General features: G+C 42.9%; 1 protein-coding gene across 1 annotated transcript; it reads right to left on the reverse strand.

Annotated features, from left to right (window-relative positions):
* Positions 1–244: 244 nt before the first annotated feature.
* Positions 245–21070, reverse strand: LOC308101948 (uncharacterized protein; the record flags this gene model as incomplete). Its single annotated transcript, XM_080451501.1, has 7 exons — positions 245–642; positions 8026–8166; positions 8270–8518; positions 13140–13241; positions 17998–18159; positions 20601–20642; positions 21049–21070. The coding sequence occupies 7 exons, from the start codon at positions 21068–21070 to the stop codon at positions 581–583; spliced, it is 780 nt and encodes a 259-aa protein (XP_080307627.1). The 3' UTR covers positions 245–580.
* Between the last annotated feature and the right edge of the window lie 665 nt (positions 21071–21735).

The following is a 21735-nucleotide window of genomic DNA, read 5'->3' on the forward strand; positions in this document are numbered from 1 at the left end:
TTGTGAAAATAGCCAATCTACAAGCTCACAACGCCTCTTAAAAAATATATTAAAAAGGTCTTAAAAGTCCTTAAATTGTCACTTTACTGTCATCTGGAGACCCCACCCCCCCAAAAAAAGAAATCACGTCTACCCATCAGACAGTTTAATAGACCCTCCAGAAAAATGCGTTTATGTGATCGCAGAATTTACCGCATAATCAGCAAAATGGCGCAAAAATATGCGGGGGTAACGTTTTTTCAAAAAGGCTGCATCGCATCGCATAATATGCGCATCGCATCGCATAATATGCGATTTGCATCGCATATTGCTGCATATTTCGCAACTTTTAACATATTTCGCATTTTTCCGCATATCGCATATTTTGCATATTGCCGCATATTTCACAACTTTCCGCATATTTCGCAACTTCCCGCAATTTCACAGCATAAAATTGCAAAAAACTCGCATATTTCGTCAATCAAGAGTTTTAGCCCGCATAATCAAGGATTTTTGCCCGCGTTTTTCTGGAGGGTCTAGACAGTGGACTGTGTGACAGGCAGCAGTGTGCTGAACTATCTCCTTCAACACTTCTGATTGGCTACACAGCTACCTCCATGATGACATCATTGACGTCTCTTCTCTTCCTCACATTGGCTGCAGCTGAGAGAGAGAGAGAGAGAGAGAGAGAGAGAGAGAGAGAGAGAGAGAGAGAGAGAGAGAGCGAGACAAAGAGAGACAGAGAGAGAGAGCGAGAGAGAGAGAGAGAGAGAGATTTTAGTTAACAGATCATGCCAATTAATTCCTCGCCACACATTTCAGTGTTGTCACTGTCCTCCATCCTACTGCCTCAACGGCTGTTAGGGGCCGCCCCATGCAGCTCGTATGATGCACCGCAAATGTTTGGAGCCCCCGAGACTCTGAGGCGATGGATTATTCTGTTGATTCAACAATATATTTGCACATCGGTTCATAAAACAAGATTATAAACAAGATTATAACAGGTAGAGATGCTAGGACCTGGACCTGTATATTTACCTCTAGTCCTGTCAGTATATGAGTAACAGTATGATGGACACAAGTTAAGGTGTGATTACACAGTTGTTTTCCGGTCATTGTTTCCATTTGTCTTTTGTGCCTGTCACGTGTTGTGTGGGACACTGAAACTCACTAGGGTTAAAAAGCTTCCCACTGCTACCTTGAGACATTAATGCATGCATTTTAACATGCATTACATGCATAACATGTATTTGCGTTTACTAATCGGCCATATCTAACATGCAATTGGCAATTTTTCTGAAAATGCATGGACATTGATGCATTTGAAATTTATATTGGCTAATACATTTTCTGAAAAAGAGATTGAGACGAGCCTTTGGTGAGTTTTTTGTTTGGGCTTGGGCGATGGGATGAATAGGTATATGTTTGCGAATGGATGAGTCTAGTGTGGACAATTTGTGTTCATTATACCTTTGTGTCTTTATTTAATATATTTTTCAAATGGGGAATTGTTCCACTCAAAACATGCAGTGTGTTCATGTGAGGTGTGGGGAGTCAGCCTGACTTCAACTTTTTCAAAGCCTTCTACTCGGTATGAATCCAGAACACGACACAATGCCGTTGCCAAAACATGGTGGATTTGTGGATTTTTCTTGCTTGAATATAACGTTATCTTTTGATGTTTGTAATGTGTGACACGTCTATGAATAAACTGTTATTAAAATGCCTTAAAGAGATAGAGAGTGAGAGACCTGTTTTGGCAATGTTTAAATGTATGTTTTCTCAAATAAATCTTCTGGGTTTATACCATTAACCTGAAAAAACAAAAAAGAAACTTTCAGTATTTATTCATCAGATTTAACTCATTCCGATCAGAGATTCCAACTTAACTCCAACATGAATGCTAAATAAAAGTGATACTCGTTTTCCTGCCCCAAGTATTAGAATATAACTATAATACAAATTTGAGCCATCCCCCTACCACACGTAACACGTTTAGTTTTATCGCTGTAATGTTTAAGTATCTTTTATCTCCGAGACAGGCAGAGTGTCCTTTTTGGAATTCAGAATATGGTCATCCTATACGAACTGTTATTAAAATGCTTGCAAGAGATAGAGAGTGAGAGACTTGCTTTGGCAAATGTAAACATCTGTTTTCGCATGCCAATAAAGTTCATTTTAATTGAATTGAGAGAAAGAGAACAACCAGTTAATAAGTTCAGTTTAAGTTCAGTTCTGAGTTTATACCATTAACCTGAAAAATCTGTTGGCACCAGATATTTCACTTTCATTGTTTATTTATCAGATTGAACTTACTTTGTTTAAAATCCACTTTCCAGCTGAACTCATTGAGTGCCAATGACGTCTTTTGAAGGCCGTTTTCAGTGCCATTAGTGCAATTTTTTTTTTTTAATCTCAAAGGAACTAGGAGAAAACGATTTTCAAAAAGTTAATGCTCCATCCACTTCAATGTTAAAATGTAAACGGAGAAAAAAATAACTTTTTTCCATTTTTCCTGCCTGTGGCATATGGATCAACAAGCTTGAAATAAGCCTGGCAGTGAATGAGTTAAGAAAAAAAGAAAAAAAAACTATTTATAAATTCAATCTATTTCAGCGCTCGGGTGGCGCAGTGGTAAAGTCCCTGCTCACCACCACGGAGGTTGTGGGTTCGAATCCACCGTGGTCCATCTGGCTTTGTCTCGAGTCTACACGAACACAATTGGCACGTGTTTGGGGGAGGGAAGCCGGGCGGGGAGGGTGATATAGGTCATTGCGTGTACTACAGGCTGGGGTGGCACCTGTCAGCAGGGAATGTTGGGCGGGAGGAGTAGGACGAAGGCTCTAAGTCCCCCCGGTGGGGGCTCCTCACTGGCAGGTGAGTCAGTAGGATTCAACAGCAGTGAAACACAGAAATGTATGTGGGGAGGAATCAATTGTCGCAATGACTAAATTGGAGAGAAAGGGGTTAAAACATAATTGGCTACTCTAAATGTATAAAAATTAAAACAATTAAACAATTCTATCTATTTCAAAGGAGCTTTATCGGCATGAGATAAAAATAGGTCTACCTTTTTGGCAAAGCAAGTCTCTCTCAATTCAATTAAAAGGAGCTTTATTGGCATGAGAAAACATACGTTTACATTGCCAACGCAAGTGTGAAAAATATAATAAAACAATTTAAGAAATAAACTGGGGAAACTATATACAGTTGGTGGGGTATAGAATTGTGTAAACAGAGCTATGTCACATTGCAACTTGGAAAAACTGGCTGTTGTTATACACGTTGGTGAGGGTAGCTTGATACAAAGCTGTTTGAAACAAATAATCTTTCAGGTTTTGCAGTAAACCCTTTCTCTCCCTGTCTCGCTTGCAGCTGCTGCATCTCATGTCTAATTTATACTTCGTCCTACAACGGTCACACACCGAGCACAGATCTACAAACCCACAACACGTTGCATCCGCAATGCATTCTGGGCTTGCAGATCTGCTATGTTCGGTGTGCAACACCGCCATGCGACGAAGAAGCTACAAATCAGACACACACACATGCTGCCTGCCATATGGTAATCTCCTTTGGACTCTTTAATCAGAATGAATTCAACCAGAGTGAATAAATATTAAATACTGTTCAAGCTAACTCAGAGAGTGTACAAATGGAACCGTAAGGGCCCATTCTCATTAAATATTTTGGTCTAGGTAAACCAGTGTCACTTCCATGGTTTAGATTCCAGCAGTTATGTTGGAATCTTGGATCGGAATTATTTAAATAAAACAAATAAATAATACAAGCCATTGTCCATAACGCGTAAACGCGGTGTGTGTGTGTGTGTGTGTGTGTGTGTGTGTGTGTGTGTGTGTGTGTGTGTGTGTGTGTGTGTGTGTGTGTGTGTGTGTGTGTGTGTGTGTGTGTGTGTGTGTGTGTGTGTGTGTGTGTGTGTGTGAAATGTAATTTCCTATAGTTTGTATAGTTTCAATGTACAGATCATTTATTTTTTATATTGTACTGTTTAGACTGATGCTAGGTTCTTGGTTGACCTTTGATCCTATAACTTAGGCACTACACTGTCTCTATGGATATGGATGATATACGTGTTTACCTTGTTTATAAGTCGCTCTGGATTAAGAGCATCTGCTAAATGCCTAAATGCCTAAATTGTAAATAGTAAATTGTAGGTCTGTTTTGCAAACCATACAGATATGGTACTGCACAGGCTTATGAAACAGCATTTTCCCCTTTGTGGGAGAAAACTGAAGACAAAAGATTAAAAAAAGAGAAGTATGACTAAGTTAAAGAAGTGGTACACTTTATAATCAGACACACACACATGCTGCCTGCCATATGGTAATCTCCTTTGGACTCTTTAATCAGAATGAATTCAACCAGAGTGAATAAATATTAAATACTGTTCAAGCTAACTCAGAGAGTGTACAAATGGAACCGTAAGGGCCCATTCTCATTAAATACTTTGGTCTAGGTAAACCAGTGTCACTTCCATGGTTTAGATTCCAGCAGTTATGTTGGAATCTTGGATTGGAATTATTTAAATAAAATAAATAAATAATACAAGCCATTGTCCATAATGCGTAAACGCGGTGTGTGTGTGTGTGTGTGTGTGTGTGTGTGTGTGTGTGTGTGTGTGTGTGTGTGTGTGTGTGTGTGTGTGTGTGTGTGTGTGTGTGTGTGTGTGTGTGACATGTAATTTCCTATAGTTTGTATAGTTTCAATGTACAGATCATTTATTTTTTATATTGTACTGTTTAGACTGATGCTAGGTTCTTGGTTGACCTTTGATCCTATAACTTAGGCACTACACTGTCTCTATGGATATGGATGATATACGTGTTTACCTTGTTTATAAGTCGCTCTGGATTAAGAGCATCTGCTAAATGCCTAAATGCCTAAATTGTAAATAGTAAATTGTAGGTCTGTTTTGCAAACCATACAGATATGGTACTGCACAGGCTTATGAAACAGCTTTTTCCCCTTTGTGGGAGAAAACTGAAGACAAAAGATTAAAAAAAGAGAAGTATGACTAAGTTAAAGAAGTGGTACACTTTATAACCAACTTCATGTCATGGGTGGACTGGAAACAAAAGTCAGTCTGGGAATATTAATTCCAGCAAATAATAATAAGTAGTGAAAGCTCATCTGTCAATCAAATTAATACAAATAAATACAATAAAATAAATACAAATTAAAGGGCCCCAGCATGATAATCTAAAGGGCAAGACCCCTACGGTCTGTTTTACAAACCAGTATTGTACTGCACATGGCTTATGAAACTATCTCATATTTTGACACTACTTGCTTTTTTTTACATTATGGGAGGAAACTGCTCACTTCTCTCTTATTTTATCTTTTTGTAATCAGTTACAGAAGTGTTCAATTCATCATCAACTTTATGTTGAAATTTGTGGACCAGTAGATCATATATCACACTAGATATACTGTAAATGGTGCTAAATAGCAGTAAAAGTGGTTCTTTGTGTGTGTGTGTGTGTGTGTGTGTGTGTGTGTGTGTGTGTGTGTGTGTGTGTGTGTGTGTGTGTGTGTGTGTGTGTGTGCACGCGCGCCCACTATGCAGAAGCAAGAAGATACGTAGGAGGAGGCATGCATGGCTGGTACAGTATCAATAGTGCACACTAAAACTGCAGACTAGAAGCAAATGTATGAAAATGTTCCACTGAAAAAAGAATACTTTCATATTATTATTATTATTGTATGATAAATGGACTGCATTTAAAGGTTTGTTTTTGTCTGTCTGGCCATTCAAATGTGCTTTATAATGTAACTTTATAACAACAGTGTAACATGTGTAGCATGCAGTGTAACCTGTGTGGCATGCAGTGTAACCTGTAACCTGTGTGGCATGCAGGGGGTTAGGGGATTCATGGGGGTTAAGGGACGTCTTAATAATGACATGGCACCGTCAGCACTCCCTATGCAACACTTTTAATAAAAGACAGCAGCAGAGGGAAATGGACACATTTATCAGACATGTGGGTGTGAACTGTGGTTTACAATATAGGACATTATTCAAGTCACGCTCAGAAGTGTGGACTTGGTATTGCAGTAGGTTCTGCTCTCAGGCTTTTTAATGGGTTAAACTGTAAAAATGCTTCGGGCATATCAATAAATCATTATCATTCATTTCTGTAACTTATATATAAAGTATGTACTGGACTGGGTCTGTATTGTTTAACTTCTCTGTTTTCAAAATGTTGTACTTTTTGTGACATGACATTGCCACACCCAGTGGCGTAACGCAGAATCGCGGGGCCTCCCCGCGGGAGTTTCAGGTGAGGCCCACGGGTGCACAACCCCGCGCGCGTGCGCGAAATATTTCGGGTCTAATTTGGTCTAATTCGGGTCTAATTCGGTTCTATTTGACCAATATAAATAAACTTTTTATTTGTTTTTGCTGTAAAAATATTTGTATCAGCGCAGGCGGGGCCCCGCCTGCTGGTGGCCCCCCCTTACCGCAGCACTTGCTGCCCCTCCGTTACGCCACTGGCCACACCCTCTTTTAATCCTATCCTGTTCTGCATGTTTCTCCTCAGTGGGTTGAGCAATTGATCTGAACTTGCACACAGGTATTGACCATTAGCATATGCAGACAGTGACGTGGCCCGTTTTTCACTTCCCCCAAATTTAAGCTGTTTATTAACGTTTTTGTGTAAACACCGGAGATTCAGAGTTTGGGCTATGGGATCTGTTGTCATGGTTACAGCCCGCTATGGGATCTTACACCCACACCGCCAGAAAACACCAGGACAGACAGACGCTGCCTGCAAACTTATAAAGGACTGTTTTATGAGCGGGACGGCGCTTTAGATATCATCTCCATAGCACTAGCACGCAGACTGACACATGCAATGTTCGAATCCAGGTTGTGTTATAAGCATATGTCGGAATAATAGCGTAAACAGTGTAAACATCTTCTCATGGATGTGGATGGCAACAATTCCACGTCGGGTTGTAAATGATCGGGTTGTCACACACACACGCCAACAGGATTAAATATGGCAGATTAAAAACTGTCCAAAACTTAACTATACATACCGAGCACATAACCCAAAAGTCTGCATATAGTTTGTCTGTGCACATCGCAGTGTATGGATGGACTAGTACGTGTGGATTTTACAGTTTTTGTGTAATAATCTGTCTATAACTTTTTGAGATATCTTGCTAAAAGATAACTGATACAGACAGACAGACAGACAGACAGGTTAATGAACAAACAAACAGGAGCAAAAACATCAGCTCATTTGTACTCATCTGAGGGAACATAGGGCTGAGGGAACATACTGTACTGTAGGGTCTACTTTGGGAAGTGGGAACTAGGGCTGAGGGAACATAGGGTCTAATTTAGGATGGGGGGACATAGGGCTGAGGGAACATAGAGCTGAGGGAACATAAGCTGAATTCCAATCCCCCAAACTCGGTCACTCGCTCACTCTCCTCGCGTCCTCCACTCACCCTGCGAGGAGGAGAGGATTAAATGCGAAGACGGAGTGGTCGACCCGTTGGCCTCACAGGATCGGAACACACTCCAGCGTCATTTCGGCATGTGTTTTCGGCATGGTGTCGGGTTTCAAGCAGTGTTTGTGTGGCCACGTGGAGGAGGACCATGTTTACGTCATGGGAGAAGGGGGAAAAAAAACGTGTACACGTGATGCGAAAGTCTTCCGCGAGGAGCTGTGGAGAGGGGTCGAGCGTACACTTCATGTACACTCGCTCCATGCGGACTCGGAGAGCCGACTCGGGGAGCCGACTCGGCTCCTCCACTCGACTCCACTCGCCTCCTCCAAAAAGCAAATGAACAATTGTGCCCAGACTATTTCCGGGTCAAGCTGGAGTGGGAGTGAGCGAGTGAGCGAGATTTTGGGTGTTGGAATTCAGCTATAGGGCTGAGGGAACTTCAGTACACTCCCGTTTGCTTTCGCAACTACAACTAATGACCACATGTATCACCCGCGCATGAATTAAATGTGAGAATGGTCACAACCACTGACCCGACTGTATATAACATGTTTCTCTCACCTCTAGCTCTGGCTCTCACTATGGAGATGTAGAGGAAGGTTGACACCACGTAAAGACTGAGCACCAGTAGCTTCATCATCAGATGGGGCAGAGACATGAGGGAGGCAGACTCAGAGGTTGGAGGTGGGGTGAAAGATGAATCTGTAAAAAGAACAAAGGCTTTCAGTATCCAAACACTGGTTTAACTTTATGTTAATAATTATAGTTAATGGTCAAATCATGTTTTTTTTTAATAAAGACTCACCTCTCACATCCATCCAGCTCTCTGGTGACTCTCCAAGGTCAGAGATGTGACACTTGTAGAATCCTTCATCAGACTTGTTAACACTGTGGATGGTCATCTGTCCTGTAGACCCAGTCCTGATGAGGGATCCATCTTTATAGAAATCAGCTGGGAGGTCAGAGGATGGATTACCAGTTGTCTTGGACAGGCAGTGGAGTGTGACATCACTTCCCCTTGTCACAGGAAGTATAGGACTCTCCAGGATCACATCTACACATAGAACCAACAGCAGGTTGAGTTTTGAACATCTAGAACCAACAGCAAGTGGAGTTATGAACATGTTATGAACATGTGTTGGTGGCTCCACAACCTAGTTGACACATGCAGTTGTCATCAAAGTAATTCACATTAAATTGCTATAGGGTGAAAAACTATACAACAACAGAGAGGTATAATTTCAAATACACAGCTGTGGCTGCACTAACAAGCTGAACGGTGCAATTTCTAATGAATCAAATACCGTGCTGGATATTCGGAAAGAGCTGTCTCCTCCTCCCCCCGCTGCTGCAGCAGGTGAGAAAGTGGATGCGCCCCCTGTGTGTGTGTGTGTGTGTGTGTGTGTGTGTGTGTGTGTGTGTGTGTGTGTGTGTGTGTGTGTGTGTGTGTGTGTGTGTGTGTGTGTGTGTGTGTGTGTGTGTGATAAAAAATTGTACAGGGAAGATATGTCAAATAACTGAAATATACGAAGAAATTGCTGACATTTAATTTTATACAAAAAATGTTTTGACGATTATGACAAAACAATTGCGATGATCTAAAATAATTGCGATTAGACGATTATGTAATAATCGTGCCTATTTATGTGGAATGGGTTACCTGCAAGCATCAATTCGATAGCTCTGCCTCCGTTGTTACTTTGTAAACTTCATGTTGTTCATAAAGACCTGGCTAAATAGCAGCTGAACCTAATTACAACCATCAATGAAAGGTAACAGGTTCCATTTACAGTAGCCATGTTGCTCTGTGCTATTGTACTTCTGTAACATATTAAGTAAGTAAGTAAGTACATTTTATTTATATAGCACTTCTCACAGAGATGGCTCACAAAGTGCTTCACATACATAGAGATTAAAAACAAAACAGGGTATTAAAATAAGTAGAGCAGTAAAAGGCCTGTACAATAAACTCAAGTATACAGCAAATAATGATACAACATATACAATCAAGTAACATTTGTAAAAGCTTGTTCAAATAATAGCGTTTTAAGATTGTGTTTAAAAATGTCAACAGAAAGTGCAGTTCTCAAGGCAAGTGGAAGAGCATTCCACAGCTTGGCAGCTACAGCCCGAAAGGCTCTGTCACCTTTTGTAACTAGATTAGTGTTGGGCACTATTAACAGACCCTCTTCAGCAGACCTAAGGGCCCTCCCTGGCACATAACGTGGGACCAGGTCGGTTATGTATTTCGGGGCCTGATCATGCAAAGCTCTGTAGGTGAGCACCAGGACCTTGAAATGGACCCTAAAGTGTACAGGAAGCCAGTGTAATGAGGCCAGGACTGGGGTGATGTGGCACCTTCTGCTGGACCTGGTCAGCAGTCTGGCAGCAGCATTCTGAATTTGCTGGAGGCGGTTCATGTTTGATTTATTTAGGCAGGTGAATAGTGAGTTGCAGTAATCCAACCGTGAGGAGACAAATGCGTGTGTAATCGTTTCAAGTTCTGGGAGGGAGACAATTGACCTAAGTTTTGCTATGTTCCTAAGGTGGAAGAAACATGTCCGGGTGACTGATTTGACGTGAGTGTCTAGATGCATAGATTGATCGAAAATAACCCCGAGGTTTCTGAGGTTGGGGCGCACTTTGTCTCTGAGGGAACCAAGAGCATCAACCACCTTGGGAACGATAATGTCAGGAGCAACAATAAGCAGCTCAGTCTTTGCTTCGTTTAGCTGGAGGAAATTGTTTGACATCCAGGTCTTAATGGCAGACATGCACTCTAATAAAATGTTAAAATTAAAATCAGCAGGGCTCTTTGTATTTAAAGAATAGTACAATTGGATATCATCTGCATAAAAATGGTAGGACATGCCTTTAAAAGTACTGATAATGTGTCCTAGTGGTAGCATATAAAGTGCAAATAAGGTTGGTCCAAGGACTGAGCCCTGGGGGACACCACATGAAAGGGGAACAGAGTCTGACACATGTGGGCCCACAGCAACTGAGAACCGTCTACCTGTCAGGTAGGAGGCAAACCAGTCAAGGGCGGTCCCCGTGACCCCTATCTGATCCCTGAGCCTATCTATTAAAACATTGTGATCGATTGTATCAAAAGCAGCACTCATATCAAGTAGCACCAGGATAGAACATTTTCCTACGTCAGATGACATTAAAAGGTCATTGGTCACTTTAAGAAGAGCTGTCTCAGTGGAATGCATTTGTCTAAAACCAGATTGAAACTTATCTAAAATGTTGTGAGAATTTAAAACTGTTAAAAGTTGGTTAGCAACAATTTTCTCTAACATCTTGGAGATAAATGGAAGCTTAGAAATAGGCCGGTAGTTTGTATGTAGTGCAGGATCTAATCCGTGCTTTTTTAAAAGTGGCGTTACAATGGCTGTCTTAAAATAGGAGGGGACATGGCCTAAAAACAGTGACAGGTTAATAATGTTAAAAATAGAGAGCTAAAAACATCCTTTAAAAGAGTAGTTGGAATCACATCAACTGGGCTGGAGGACATTTTCATGGTGCTCATAAGCTTGGTTAACTGATGGAGGGAAATGGGTGCAAAGTGGTTCAGGATTGACTGGTGGTTGGGGCCAATATGAGGGGTGGGAGTAGCGGGGGTTATACCTGCCCTGATATTGACAACCTTGTTCACGAAAAAGTTAATGAAGTTATTGCAATCATTGACAGAGAAAACAGGAGGGTCGGGTGTTGGTGGACTGACAATGTTATTGATAGTGTCGAAGAGGACTTTGGGGTTACGTTTACTGGATAAAATGAGTTTAGCAAAAAAGGCAGTTCTCGCAGCTTTAACCATAGAGTTAAAATCAATTAAAAGTGATTTAAGTTGCAAGCGGTGGACCTCAAGTTTAGAGGCCTTCCACCGGCGCTCCATGCTTCTGCATTCACGACGGAGGCAACGAATATCCTCATTTAGCCAGGGAGTTTTATTTAAAGTGCTAACAGTGCAAGATTTAAAAGGAGCAACAACATCTAAGATTTCTGAGCAGTGTAAGTTAAAGGAGTGTACTAAAATGTCGATATCAATGTCTAAAAATTCTGCATTGACAAGGGAGGATGGTACTAGACTGGTGTCAAAAGCAGCAGAGAACCTTTCAGCTGAGAGGCCATTTAACATGCGTGAGTGCTTTACTCGCGTTCCGGCTACACAATCAGGGTTAAAAGATTATGTTAAAAATTAGTGATTTATGGTCTGTGAAGAGCATGTCCTCGGCAATAATGTTGTCTACATCTAAACCAAAACTAAAAACAAGATCCAGCGTGTTTCCCTTGTTGTGCGTAGCACCCGTGACATGTTGTACAAGATTAAAAGATTCAGTGATGCTGAGGAAATTGGCTGCAGAAAGATCTGTACTCTTATTTATGTGATAATTAAAATCGCCAAGCAATAAAAATCTCTCAAACTTAATGATGGAGGTTAAAAGGTCACTAAATTCAGAGATAAAAGAGCTGCTAAAACCAGGGGGCCGATAAATTAAAATACAATAAAAAGGATTGGTGCGCCCTACTTTGGTGATTAGAATTTCAAAAGAGCTATAGCTACCAGAGCTCACCATTCTAGATGGAAAACAGTCCCTCTGTATTATTGCCAAGCCACCTCCAACGTTTGACCCTGCGGGCCTGGAGGAGCAGGTAAAAGAACAGTTCGGTGGGCACAGTTCTATAAGTGAGATATATTCCTCTGACCTTTGCCATGTTTCTGTGATGCAGAAGATGTCCAGGCTATTTGCTGTGAAAAAATTGTTCAGGAGGAATGATGTTTGGGTGATGGAGCGGGCGTTTAATAAAGCCATTTTAATAGTCCTAGGACCCTGGGGTTTTGGGAGTTGGTGTGACTGGTGAGATGGAGTGAGTGTTATAGTATTTCTGAGATTAGCTCTTCTAGTGCTAGGCAGTGGTACAATAGTGGCTGAAAATATGCGGGAAATGTGAACGGGAATCGGTGTAATGTAAACTTGGTGAGTGGGTATGGGCGGAGTGGGAGTTAACTGGCGTCATTCGGTTGAAAGGTGATGAGAGATGTTGCTTGCCAGGACTTTTCTGCCTTTTTCGTTGGGGTGTAATAGATCACGGTAAAGTGAAGGGACCTTCCAGAAATGGCAGAAATTGCGCAGCCAGTTATCTGCGCTGTAAAGGCGGCTGAAAATTTCGGGGCCACGGTGGAGGGAGGGGATAAGACCTAGGAAAATACAGGACTTATTCATTGACAGTGTATGAATCATAATCATAAAATTGCAGATCTACAAGCTCACAACGCGTCGCTATGCGATTCGTTGTAAGCTTGTAGATCTGCTATGTTCAAATAGCCAAAGTTTAAATAGAGCTGCAGTGGTTAATGTATGTTTTGTAATAAAAATCTAAATCTACAAGGTAACTAGTAACTAAAGTTTTCAAATAATTGTAGTGAAGTAAATGTACAATATTTGGCTCTGAGATGTAGTGGAGTAGAAGTAAAAGTACTGGGAATTGGAAATACTCCAGCAAAGTAAAAGTACCCCAAATTTGTACTTAATTGTTATTTTCCACCACTGCATATTTACCTATTGACTGGGCATGAATCTATTGAATATCTTCGTTAGCAATGATAGTATGTGGATTGTGTCTGCCCACTACAATATATTGATTATGTTGATGTATTTTGACTGTACCAGAGATCTTAATGTGGATGGACCGGCTGAGTCCTCCTGCCTTGGACTCACACCAATAAACTCCACCGTCCAGCTGATACAGGCTTGTGATGCAGGACTCTCCTTCAACGAATCACAATGAAAAGAAAAAGGGATTTCAGTTAGGAACCTTGCAATATTTATGTGAAAGGTCACTGGAGGAAAAAACACAATTTAGTTGTGATGCCAATTAAGTCCTCCCCACGCACATTTCTGTGTGTTGTCACTGCCTTCATCCCACTCCCTGCTGACCGCCCCAGCCCGTAGGAATACAGTACAGTGACAAATATCATCCTCCCCGCCCGGCTTCCCTCCCCCTAACACGGGCAAAGGCATGTGCACTAACCATTCTACCACACCCACTAAAAGGAAACAAATATCTATCTATCTATCTATCTATCTATCTATCTATCTATCTATCTATCTATCTATCTATCTATCTATCTATCTACTATAGCTCCATATCGATGGCCAAAACGCAAAACCTCCTATCTGAAAAATTCACATTGTTGGGAAAATGAAAAAGAAAACTACAAAATGTTGTATCTTTTTTGCACAATGCTATTTGTTTATGATACCCATCACATAATTCACAGTTTCTGGATTTCTGGATTATATTACAATATTATATGTTAATTACACTGATCTCATATTGCAAATGCAGATAGGAGGTTTTTCCCCACTTTTCCTGGATAATTCTGCAGATAGGAGCTTTTGCACTGTGATGTTAAGTGATTGCATAACTAAATAATGATAAATAGTACAGGCTGTAAATACATACATTTACAGCTGCAAACAGTTGCATCAGTGGTGTGGTCTAGGTTTGTTTTCTGAGGTATACAACAATCATTCCCTGCATGAGATGCGCGTGGTTGTGGGTATACGCTAGCGCATTTTCAATGGATGAAATGGTTAGTAGACTGTATACGCTTTTTTCCAAAAACAACAACAATTAGGTGGACTACAAAACAACTGGCCCAGGCACCCCTCGACATAATCCCCCCTATACCCTCAACTCCACCACCTGAAATACCCCCCCACTCCCACAACCCCCATTCCCCCCAACCAGCACAACACACCCCCCAAACCCCACCCACCTAAACCCTCATGCCCTCCAACTCCCCTAACTCATACAACTGGATCACCAACCTTGTGTCCGGTGTGGATAGTGGAATAGTATGTAAGATCATTGAATGTCTTAAAGAGCCTATAAGCAAGGAGGAAAGACGGATGCCTTGACCCTAGAATCACCACAGCCAGGGAGGAGATGAGAGCAGCACACAGGGACTTTGTCGCTGACCAAAAAGGAGAGGGTCTGAGGGAGGAATATAAGCGGAGGAAGGAGGAGCTATATCAAGTGTATGTGTAGTGAAGTGCAGTGAGCTGGGATTGAACCCGAGGCTCCCACTCGCCAGTCTGACGTGTTACCAGTCATGCCAATAGGGCTGAGCCCAATTGGCAGGTCTTTTGCACGCCGGTTCTGGCTACTATGACTGTGATCTTTGGAGCGCGTCCTCGCGCTTCACACTTCACGCCGCGGACCACCGTGCACGACGTCCCTCATGTTCCTCACGCAAGGATATTACGCTCCTCGTCCTGCCGACTACACCAGATTGTAGTGAAGTGCAGTGAGCTGGGATTGAACCCGAGGCTCCCACTCGCCAGTCCGACGTGTTACCAGTCATGCCAATAGGGCTGAGCCCGATTGGCAGGTCTTTTGCACGCCGGTTCTGGCTACTATGACTGTGGGGGCTACATATGCAACTGGAACAACGGGAGCTGACCCAAAAGATCAGGGACATTAAAGAGGTGCATGTTAACCAGAAACATGGCAAGAGCTGGAAGCTCATCAATGACATTTCTGGCAGAAGCTCTTCTCAGACTTCCAAGATCTGGGGAGAAATCGCAGAGGAACGAGTTGAAACATGGTACCAGCACTTCAAGACACTCCTAGGAAATCCTCCTTCAACCGAAGAAGAGGATGATCCGATGCTCCTGTCTTCCATGACCTTCCCAAACCAGACGGTTCACCATGGATGAGTACCAGAGGGCCAAGGCTACTATCAAGTGAGGCAAGAGCTGCGGGGAAGATGGAGTGACAGCAGAGGTTCTGATGTATGTGCCCATAGACGAGGTGGTGTTGGATTTTATCAAGCACACACGTTTAGCAAGCTGCCGAAGCTGTGGAGCAAAATGATCATCGATCCAGTACCAAAGTCAGGCGAACTCACCAAGGCATTAGCCTGAGCTCACAAGTTGCCAAGACAGGAAGATCCTCAACCGTCTTAGACCCATCTTAGACCCTGTAATGAGAAACTCGGGCAGATACTGGTGCTGAGGAGGATACTGGAAGGAGTAAGGAGTGGAATCTTTCAGTGGTGATCACCTTCATGACTTCCAAAAGGCTTTTGGCACCATCCACCGGGGGAATCTGATGAACATTCTCCGGGCCTATGGAGTTCCTGAGAAGATGGTTCAGATGATGCAGACAAGCTACTCGAGGCAGTCCAGGACTTCTAATAACCTGGGCCTGGACTGCTTCAATGGAACAGGACCTGAAGCACTTGACTGGAATGCCTTGCATGGGATGAGGAGAGTGTGGAAATCAGACATGGGAGAAGACCTCAAGAGGCGGCTGTTCGTATAGCTACAGTGGAGTCAGTACTGCTGTATGGGGCTGAGACATGGACCGTCACAGCACAACAGGAAAGGGCCTTGGATGGAGTCTACACAAGAATGCTATGAATGGCACTAGGAGTCACATGGACGGACCACATCAGAAATGTGGTCCTCTACCGGAACCTACCATGGGTCACAGACAAATTCAGAGAGAGAAGGATGAGGCAGGGCACTGCGTCAGGGACCCATACAAACTAACACTATGAGAGCCAACCCAGGGCAAAGCCAGGAGAGACAAGAAGTGCACCACCTACGTAGATGCACTTCGGCTCTTCGACCCTGATGCTAGATAGGAGAGTGTAGAGGGCAGCAATTCAGGAGTCCCAAGTTGGTGTTGGCTAGACCACACTCACACATCGCAAAGACCCTATTCTATATGATCCGGCCTAACTGACCCATTCCCCCCTCAACATAATCCCCCCCATACCCTCTACCCACAACTCCACCACCTGCAATACTCCCCCACTCCCACAACCACCCCCCCCCCAACTGCCAGCCCACACCTCTCCACCTCCATAACTCAAAACCCCATCCCACTTCAGGGGTCCCGAGTTGGTGTTGGCTAGACCACACTCTCGCATCGCAAAGACCCTATCCTGTGTGATCCGGCCTAACTGGCCTATGCCCCCCTCAACATAATCCCCCCCATACCCTATACCCCCCAACTCCACCTACTGCAATACTCCCCCACTCCCACACCCCCCCCCCAACTGCCAGCCCAAACCTCTCCACCTCCCTAACTCAAAACCCCATCCCACTTCAGGAGTCCTGTGTTGGTGTTGGCTAGACCACACTTTCGCATCACAAAGACCCTATCCTGTATGATCCGGCCAAACTGGCCTATGTCCCCCTCAACATAATCCCCCCCATACCCTCTACCCCCCCAACTCCACCACCTGCAATACTCCCCCACTCCCACAAACCCCATACCCCCCAACTGCCAGCTGGGGGGTAGCATAACTCAAAACCCCATCCCACCCCCAAATCCCACCCAACCCATTACCCCCACTCCCAGAACCCCCGGTCCCCATGCCCCCAACCAGCACACCACAACCCCCAAACTCCACCCACCCAAACCCTCATGCACCCCCCACCCCATACCCCCCCAACCACCACCCACGCCTCCCACACCCTATAACTCCAAACCCCATCCCACCCCCATACCCTCATACCCCCCAACCGACACACCACAATATTTTCACAGGGTTGTTGGCTGCCACGGTGTTCACGTGTGATTTTGATCTGCAATTAATACAAAATCACGACAATGACATTCACATTTAAGCAGCAATGACAACCTCTAAACAACAAGTTCAAAATGTTCAATGCCAAAACCTCCTATCTATACCTAAAAATGACCTCCTATCTACATAGATGCACATAGGAGGTTTTTACCTAGAAATAGTTAGGCTTACAAACAAACATTATTTTTGTTAAATAATGCTTTTTTTATGCTCATTTTGAGATCAAGACATTCTACAGTACTGTATCAAGTATTACCATCATTTTTTTTATCAACTCACACTCTTGGTGTGATAAAAGTGTCACCACCTGACACTAATCATTAGCAATCAACAAGGCAATGCAATTAACTTGACAGACTTACTAACAAATACTTAACTAGTAAGGGGGGAAGACACTTTTTTATTTTGAAAATAATAGATGACTACAAACTGAAAGACATTTAGACGGTCTACATAACATAAAATTCCCAAGTTTCAGCTCTGTCTGCTGCTCAACTAGTTCTGGTGCAGATAAGAGGCTTTGCGCTTCAACATTTTAGCACTAATTGGCACTGAACAAGATAGGAGGTTTTAGTCAAATGACTTTTTCTGACAAAATGAGGGGCGGGACTATCTTGCAGACAGACTGAGCATGTGCAGCATAGCCTATAGTCCTCATCCACAGTGAAATCTGAAAATCATGAAATTTGCACATAGGAGGTTTTGCATTTTGGCCATCGATATACAGTATTCAGCATATGCTGCTACACACACACACACACACACACACACACACACACACACACACACACACACACACACACACACACACACACACACACACACACACACACACACACACACACACACAGAGACACACACACACACACACACACACACACACACGCACACACAGACACACACACGCACACACATACCTTCTGTAATGCCCCATTCATAGTTGCAGGTTCCGTTCACCCTCTCACCAGTCTGTCTCTTCACAGACCACTCCTGCACAGCCTTTCCTTCTTCCTCACAGCTCAGTGAGATGGACTCATGTTGAAAGAACTGGGATCTGTCAGGACTGACTCTCACAGACACTGGAAGGCAGAGAAAAAGAAAGAAAGAACAGAGGGATGAGAGAGATATATACATTGTAGCTGTAGACATTATGTGTTGTGATCAGATGTAAGCTGCTTTCTGTGACTGTAAGTAATAACATGAACATTAGATGAAAGAACAACATCAATCTGACTGTCTGTAACGTCTTCATCTGTGGAAGTCTGTTCATCATCGTTGTCATGTTTTTTAGGTGCACGACTGAAGTCATTATCCCAAACTGATGTCTATATGCCTATGTACTGTATGGGCATAATGGTCAGATCGGCGGTTCTGGACAACAACAAAAAATGGTAACATTGTTTTACAGTACGTTACAACCTTAGGCTTAATCGTGCAGGCATTAGTATTAGTATTATGTACACAAAAAAGGGCAAAAGTAAGCGTCATCTCCACTCGTGTACAATGAAGTTGCAAGTCATATGCACCTCTAAGGGGTGTAATCTGTCATGAATGTGTTACTCTGCCTCATCATCCAAGTTATATTCTGTGTGTGCAGATGCCAAATGTGTGTCAATGCTCTTTATTTATAGAGAACTTATCCAATCGTCGCAAAGACACATCTAACAAAACCCCTATTAGCTGTATTCTGCATGTATGTATTATCATGTCATAGTAATACACTAAGGATACACATGCCATCACATTTTTCAGCTGAGCGCAGCTGCCATCAGCTCAGCCATTCACTGGTCTGGCATCATTATTATGAACCACCAACGTCTCTGTCATAATTCACAATTGTAAATAACATTCTGCATTCCTACATTATCTAAGTACTTATTTTCAGAAATACTACATTGCTGCCTACAAGTAGGCTATACAACAATGCAACATATTATGATACATTACACTCAAAGGTTGCAGTTCATGAGCATCATCCAATCAACCACTAATTTAACATTGCATGTTGAGGGGCCTTTTACTTCTGTCCATAGGGGGCGCCACAAATGCGCGCCACAAACGCCACAAATGGGGCGCCACAAACGCCACAAATGCCGCTAAATGTTGCAAGGCTGCAACCCACGACTTACACGGCCCTGAGCAGGCCACACTGTCCCACTCCATCCATCTACATGAAGATACAAATATGAGGGAATGAGGAATGATAACCACTACACAGTAACCACAAGTGTTGCCATAGCAACTACAATAAAACAGGTAACCATGCATCATGTGAAGAGACCACAAAAGTGTTCTGTTCTCACTTCCCTGTTTCAGGGTTGTATCAAAAAGATTGCCTGTTCTAACTATGTACAATGATAATATGGACTGTACTTGACCTGAAGAAAGTGTGTGAACCACTGGTTTAAACCATATTAGGAAGTATGCCCAAAAAAGTGCTTTTTTGGGCAACTCGCAACTACACATATTTACAAGTGACTTTACAGAAAAACAAGCGCAAAGTTGCTTATAATAAGCAGACATGGCAACACTGGTAAACACAGGAAACCCTAATCCCCCCCTACATTAGAGCACCCCCCTACACCCCTACATTAGAGCACCCCCCTACACCCCTACATTAGAGCACCCCCCTACACCCCTACATTAGAGCACCCCCCTAAACCCCTACATTAGAGCACCCCCCTACACCCCTACATTAGAGCACCCCCTACACCCCTACATTAGAGCACCCCCTACACCCCTACATTAGAGCACCCCCCTACACCCCTACATTAGAGCACCCCCCCTACACCCCTACATTAGAGCGGAAACGGTGGGCATGGCCAGGGATAAGGTGAATACGAACACAACTGGCCTGTGTTCGGGGGAGGGTGATACCACTTCATGTATTCCTACACTGTCAGAAGGGAGTGTTGGGTGGGAGGAGTAGGACGAAGACTCTGGTCTACACCCTCCCGGTGGGGGCTCCTCACCGGCAGGTGAGTCAGTAGGATCCAACAGCGGTGACAACACACAAATGTGTGTGTGTGGGGGAATTAATTGGCTTAACGATTAAATTGGGGAGAAAAAGGGGTAAAAAAAAAGAAGAGGAAAATTGTTGAGGTGGATTGCGGTGGTTTGAAAAACCCCACATTAATGTTCATTGTGTGCTAACAGGTTGGATGGTTGGATCCCTTCTCTAAACCAATTGTTCTCAAAGTGCGACCCACGGGGGTCCTTGGGGGGGGTTCCAGGGGATCCCCGACAAAATGAGGAACAGTTAAACACTCAAAGCCCTACAGTATTGGGCTATTTGAAAAGATCTGCAACATGTTGTGAGGTTGTAGATCTGCATTTTTTTTTAAGAAATCGGAAAACCTTGACAAATCTTCTCTTATGCACAAATCTTTTCTGATGGGGGCCTGTGGCCAAATACATATCAGTTTGGGCGTCCTTTACATGAAAATGTTTGAGAATCGCTGCACTAAACTATTATCCAACACTGCCGTGCCCATAATGCAATGCATTGTAGTTGTCTCACCGTCTGTTTGAGCAGGTCCACAGCAGGCGAGGAGATACACCACTGTGTGGAGAGAGAGAGAGAGAGAGAGAGAGAGAGAGAGAGAGAGAGAGAGAGAGGTTTAAAAAGTGCTGCAATATCACTGCTGCAGCCTGCAACTGAGGAAAAACAATAGAATCTAACCTTCAAATATGTTTCCTAACTTTGTTAACACTCATCTGCATTAAAATATTGATTGACTTTGCATCTAAACCTCAGAACCAGTCATTTTTTGTTTATTCATTTTCAGCCTGAGCTTTCATTTGCTCAGATAAAAACACTAAACCATCTCTCCAGCACTTTAATAACCTTGTTTGCAAAGACAATTGGGATTTCTGTCTTAATGAGTGCAAAGCTCTCTGCTCTGCCTCAACTAAATGAAGTTTAATGGGTAAAGTCAACTAAAATAAGATTGAAATAAAGTACTCACATGTTATTGATGCATATTTCATCTTGACAAACTGACTGACTGAAACTGACTGATTAAGCACTGTGTGGTTTGACATATAGACCCTTCTGCTTCTTGTTGGCTGAAGAGCGCCATTTCCTGTAAGTAAGACGCTCAAGCACACACCCACCCACCCACCCACACCCACACACCCACACACACACACACACACACACACACACACACACACCCACACACACAGTGTGTGTGCGCGTGTGTGTGTGTGTGTGTGTGTGTGTGTGTGTGTGTGTGTGTGTGTGTGTGTGCGTGTGTGTGTGTGTGTGTGTTACTCTCCACACCCTGCCTTTCAGAGTAGAAACTTGAATAATAGTTGGACACAAACTTTAAAATTATTTGTCTTAATTATCTCATGCATTTTAATGTTGTGGATTGACTTCACTTAACATTTCCAACTATATGAATAAATAGGCTACAACACCTTAAAATTGACCACGAGAAGCTTTTATAATGAAGTACAATGACATACAAATAACATTGACTCCTGGGGGCCTCAGGTTCCTAAATATGATTCAACACTGACCTCTACTGGTAGAATGTAAAACATAAAATACAGAAATAATCTTGCATCAGGTGGTAAATCATATTTATGAATAATGATGAATTAGATTCAGTTGGTTGCTCACAAAGAGCACTCTGCCAAATTGAAAT

This window comes from Gymnoscopelus braueri, assembly GCF_963280865.1.
Source record: "Gymnoscopelus braueri genome assembly, chromosome: 15".
NCBI classification, from domain to species: Eukaryota; Metazoa; Chordata; class Actinopteri; order Myctophiformes; family Myctophidae; genus Gymnoscopelus; species Gymnoscopelus braueri.